The sequence below is a fragment of the Polyodon spathula genome, chromosome 13, assembly GCF_017654505.1.
Source record: "Polyodon spathula isolate WHYD16114869_AA chromosome 13, ASM1765450v1, whole genome shotgun sequence".
In the NCBI taxonomy this organism is placed as follows: Eukaryota; Metazoa; Chordata; class Actinopteri; order Acipenseriformes; family Polyodontidae; genus Polyodon; species Polyodon spathula.
Window position 1 is genome coordinate 5,164,922 of NC_054546.1, and position 6,129 is coordinate 5,171,050.

A 6,129-nucleotide genomic window follows, 5' to 3' on the forward strand; every position below is an offset into this window, starting at 1 on the left:
AAGCATTGCGTTTATGGGCTTCATGCTTCATTATCCAAGGAAAGCATAACCGGACAGAATTAAATTGTGACCGTCTTGTTTATGTTCGTTTCCATTCAGTCGAAGCTGCTAATATTTGTTCCTTACAGGGCTTCAAATTCTGGACTTCTTAAATGCATTTCACCTAAGCGTATTACTCTTGGTTTAGTTGCATTGCCCCTTGCTTATGAAACTTTGTCCCCGGCTGGATTCGAAATTCTAGTTCAGTTTCCCAGTTTAAAACGGACCTCTTTTCGACTGTCTTCTCTTCTTAGGCTTCCTACGTTTTGAAATATGAATTGAGATTTTGTATCTTGTTTTTATGCGTACACTGTTTATCAGTGGATTTGGAAAATGCTGCTTTTATCTACAATGTTTCTAAGTTAATTTTTATTTTGAACATTTTGATTGTTTGATTGTCCAGCGTCATGGGACACTTCGTTGTGAATGGCGCTATATCTAAAAAAGTTATTATTATTATTATTATTATTATTATTATTATTATTATTATTATTATTATTATTATTATGACAAATATTTATATTCTCAGTTGAGTTCGGTAACACTTCCAGTGTGTGTGTGTGTGTATTTGATATATATATATATATATATATATATATATATATATATATATATATATATATATAATATATATATATATAATAATATATAGTATATAATTTTTTGATTTTCAGTTAATAATAAACACGTAATGCGTTCAGTATATTTAAATACACATTCAGATACATACATGTATAATAGAAGCAAATTCTAAGGCACTGTAAATCATCTCTACATTGTTTAATAGATGACTAGTCTTCTAATTTTAACATTTTACGGCAAACCCCAAGTTTAGGACAGTTGTATACCAGTGCAATATCTAAAGGCACAACGTTATGTCCCATTGAAACATTAATAGGCTTTACTATAGCCAATGATGCGCCACTGGTTTATTTTATAAGTCACGTGGTCTTCTTAATTTGAAGCGTAATGTGCGTAGGAACCAGGTGCTCACGGTTTTGTTTATTTACATACAGTTTTGTGATTTTTGTCACGACTAATATTAGTCTCTACATATAGGCCTACATATGTTAAGTGTTATTGTTAAGGCACTGTCTTCAGAATGCAAACTATACAGAATAACTTTGTTTTTAGTAATGCACCTTGTATTCATTTTATGTATTGCCCATATTGTTCTATATAATATATATATAATATATATATATAGATATATATTAATATATATATATATCTATATATATGTTAAACTTCAGTTCCTTCGCGACTGTAAATGAAATTGTTGACAGTAAAGTGGTTCGTTAGCGGGCCATTAGTGCCACTGCTTTGGCTCGGTGGGTAGTAGTTCATTCGGTTGTGGCTTTGATGGCTGGCATCAACGTTAAGTAGCGTGCTGTGAGTTGGTGAGTATGAACCGAGTACTGACAGATTCTCGTTACTTTGAGTCGAGTCGACTAAAACCCGCCCAGACATTTGTCTGCTGTTGATTCCGTTATTCACAGCAATCATTGAAGTCATGCTGGAGACAAAATTGTTGAAACAAGGGCTGGGTTCGATTGCCGGCGACGGGGAAGATTTAGGTTCGCTCCCTGACCCCGGAGAGTGTTGCAGCTCAGCAGAGGCTGAACCCAGGAGGCTGGCTGTATCCGATGTTTTAAGTGCACTGCCGCTGTCTTCGGGTTTATCGGACAAGACATTGGAGCTGGATCCGTTGGCATCTGCTCTCCTCTTCCTCTTCCTTCTGAAATTCCCATTGTCAAACATCTTTTCGCAGTTGGGATCGAGGGTCCAGTAGTTTCCTTTACCTATTAAACAGTGAAATATCCATTAGAGCATGCTGTTGACATCACCTCAAAATCAAGTCAGCGCAATAGTGGGTTGTACTTTTACATTACTGCAGAATATCATGCACTATTGCAATATACATTACTGCAGAATATCATGCACTATTGCAATATACATTACTGCAGAATATCATACACTATTGCAATATACATTACTGCAGAATATCATGCACTATTGCAATGTACATTACTGCAGAATATCATGCACTATTGCAATATACATTACTGCAGAATATCATGCACTATTGCAATATACATTACTGCAGAATATCATACACTATTGCAATATACATTACTGCAGAATATCATGCACTATTGCAATGTACATTACTGCAGAATATCATGCACTATTGCAATATACCTTACTGCAGATTATAATGCAATATTGTAATATACAGATTCAACACTTAGATTAATTAGCACACGAGTGAAACTGGGTGGAAACGCAACAATTTTTTTTTTTTTTTTTTTTTTTTTTTTTTTAAGTCATCATACGTTCATGATTTTTAAATTGGTAACATTATTTGTTAGGTTCACTTGGGCAATACCCTGATAATGTTTTACTTCAAATTAAAACCAATAAATAAATAAATCCATCAATAAACATGGTTTCTTGTACTTACCAGGGTCGTCCTCATCTCTTGCTACTTTCTTAAAGCAGTCGTTCAGAGAAAGATTGTGCCTTATAGAGTTTTGCCAACCGGCTTTGCTCTTCTTGTAGAATGGAAAGTTATCAGCCACATATTGGTAGATCTGGCTGAGGGTTAATTTCTTATCTTGGGCTGTCTGGATCGCCATCGCAATGAGAGCCGAGTAGGAATATGGTGGTCTGACCATCTTAAAAAGTTCTTGCTGGCTGGAGAGGGACAGCCAGCCAAAATCCGCACCTCCAAACCCGGTCGGCGGCGCTAGAAACTGCCTCTGATTTGCTCCATAACTTGAGGCCATATAGGAAGCCCCGTTCGCACCAGGCAAGTAGGGAGACGGATTAATGCCAGGGCCGTTGAGCCAGAGGTAGGGGTTGGTCGTTGGCGAGGTATAATCGCCCAGCCCGTAACCGGATTGATGCGTCGATGGTCTCTGGGGATGGTGATGTAGGTTTTGCTGGTACATGCTGAAGTTGTCGCAGTAAACAGCCATCTCCAGGAGTTCTTGTGCGTTGTGATGCTGGAGAGGGGAAGATTGTGGGTTGGATGGCTGCTGTCCAAAGGCGTTCATAATCCGCACTTATCAGTGACGATTAAATAGGGGACAACGTCTCTCAACATCAGGTTTGAGACTCTATCCTTCTGTTTCTGTCTCGCTCCTTCTGAAGACTGAGACCCCAAGCTTTGGAGTAGGGCATTTAAATAACGACTCAGTGAATTGCCTCCAGTCCGTCTCAAACCGTGGGACAGGTAGCTCAGTTTAAATGCTTCAGTGTGCAACACCCCTTTTCTGTTGTCTCACTTAAATCGCTCCGTCTATAAGTAAACGTAATTAAGCCTATTGAAAATCCTTAAACTAACACTGCCTGATTTGGTGGCTTAGAAAAAAAAAAATGTTAACACCAGTTAAAACAGACCTGCTAGTATTCACATATACTAAGATGTGTTCATACTATTTTTAGTTGGTCATATAATTAGAGAAGAACATTTATTTGTCGTTTTAAATACCAGTCAATAACGGCAGTTTTCACAATTGGTTTTGCCTGAACGATGTACCATTTTGAGAAAAATAAAATACATTCGCAATAATTATTCATAATCATATACAGTTTGTATTTGATTTTTTGTTGTTGTTTTGTAATTACATGTCTTTACATCCAGCGACAAGACCTAATTTCAGTTCTCCGAATCAAACTCTCCTTTTGTAGTTATCAGGGTTATTCTGAATAGCTTTTCCTGTTTCTAATGTAAACTTCTCAGCTTGGTAACTTAACGAGAGATAACTGTGTTGCGCACCTTCCCACATTGTTTAAATACAAAACGCTACATGGCTTCAAATACAACAAACAGCATTTGCTTATATAGAAAATGACTTTCTTTTAAGCTAATTTGTTTCCTGCTTTATACATAAATAATATGTAACACATATCCTAAGTGTGTATATAGCTTACGTCTTTTTCTACTATTATGTATATTTAAGATGGTAGATTTGTGTTTGTTAGCAATCTAATTTCTGCGTTATTAATAATACTAATAACAACATATGGAAGTATCCGGTCTGGCTACCTGCATTTTTTTTTCTTTACCTACAGAAAACAATTAAGTCTAAGCTGGTTAAAATAATTAACGATTAGGCAAAGTTTACATTATAAAAGCAATTAAAGAATACAAGGGCATATACTTTTTGGGCGCAATTCACAAAGCATTTACCGTGGCACGACAATTGAACAGCAGTAATTTAATTTAATATAATATTTCCCAAAATTCACTTTTACCACGATTTAGATACAGAATATTTAGTACTTTATTACAAGTTGTATCTTGCATTTGTAATAGCTTTTATACATTGTGGAGCTACATATCCACCTTTAGAGATCGTCGTCTACTGCCATCTTGTGGTCAAATAAAGTGCGTTAAAAAAAAAAGATTTGATTTCACAGTATTCCACCTGCGAATCGTATAAACAAAGCACTTTTACAAAGTATTTTACAGTGATGTAAACATTTGCAAAAAAAAAAAAAAAAAAAGTTCCCTAGCTAGTTCCCTGCGGCTGAATTTTTTTTTTCAGCTAATGGTGTTATTTTTTATTTTATTTGTATTTATTTTTTTTGCAGTTGTTGTAGAAAAGAGAACAAAGTGAGGACACTTCTGACATTGCTAGTTTTGAGGCCGCATGGTAAAAAGAAACTGTTTTATCAGCAGTAGTATGAGGAGCTGACAACCGAGGGTATGGTGGTTATATCCCTCAGGCTTTAAACAACCTCATAAAAGAAAAAGCATTACAACTCTGCCTGCTGCTGAATCCCAATCAATCCATTGCAATTACATTCTGTACTGTATCTTCCCAGACTGCTTTTGAAGTACACGTTTCAGCACATTTGCACTGTATGGATGCAACAGAAGTTATTGCATGGCATTTACAATTATTAAAAAAAAAAAAGAAAATTAAAAATGTAAAGCTACTGTTGCTGAGGAAATCTCAAACTTCATCTCCATGTTGTAAACCTTCCTTCATAAATGCTGGAAATGTTAAGCATTTAAAGCAAAGACCCCTGTAGGAATTGGGTATTGCATCCTCTATGACCCTTGTTGGTAGTTCTGGTATCCCATTACTTTAGGTAGCCACCTGATAGGTATCAGTTAGCTGAATGGTTTTTCCACAATAGCAGCAAGAGCCCAAATGCCTTTATAATCACCTTGCTGTTGATAAATAGCTGCATTTGCCGCCATCTAGCGGATATTTCATGCTACTATTTTTGGTGTTTCTGTGCTTACAAAAATACAGTATTCTTATATAACACAAGCCCACAGTTGGAATCAAAGTACTACACAGGACATTACCCAGCTATCCATAACATACAAAGGTTTAGATGGCTTATCTGATACAAAGAGAGCCATCCATACAGGGATCTATACAGGGCTCATCAGGCAGGACTTGAGTCATACAGAAAGCGTTACAAACAAGGAAGGCCTTTTGGCCCATCAGTGCTTGTTTTTGGGAGCTGTTGTACCAGTATGCCTGCTTGTAATTCATTCAGGCACTGTCACAGTGGGGTCAACAGACAGAAATCTGTAAAGAAACATGGTTCTGTCAGTTTATCAAATGTTATCTATGTTCCAGTGAAGTGTGTAACATATAAACATTTACCACAGTTCATTTTGCAGTTTTACCATAGCTAAACTATTTGCAATGTTTTCAAATGCGGCTCATTTTCTTTAAAGTGCATACTGCCTTCCAGTGGTAAAGGGATCCACTCTGTTTTGGCCATCTACAGTAAGTGCAAATATATAGCTAAAACACAAATATTGCAAGTGAGTAATACAATAATGAAAGGATAACGGAGTCGTCTGAAACCATACTACTATGTATATGGTGGAATACAAATCAGCAACTATTTTAGAGGGGATAGGGTCATAGGGACATAGAGGGTAAAAGACTTTGCTGTGTTTAACAAATTCCTTTTGTCCAAAGAGATCTGATCTGTTTGTACTAATTTGTAACTGTAACACTGCATGATCTTTGCTAATCCAAAACGTAATTTAACAGAATAATCACAGGAGAATAACAGCTTAATTGCTGTGTGTCTTTAGAGAAATGTAGA

At 36.3% G+C, this 6,129-nt stretch overlaps 1 protein-coding gene across 1 annotated transcript; it reads right to left on the minus strand.

Moving 5' to 3' along the window:
- Window positions 1-1,281: 1,281 nt before the first annotated feature.
- LOC121326160 (forkhead box protein I1c-like) lies at window positions 1,282-3,265 on the minus strand. The gene is made up of 2 exons (XM_041269346.1): window positions 2,504-3,265; window positions 1,282-1,841 (listed from the first exon to the last, which is right to left on the minus strand). Exons 1-2 carry the CDS (start codon window positions 3,096-3,098, stop codon window positions 1,282-1,284), a joined length of 1,155 nt encoding a protein of 384 aa, XP_041125280.1. The 5' UTR covers window positions 3,099-3,265.
- Between the last annotated feature and the right edge of the window lie 2,864 nt (window positions 3,266-6,129).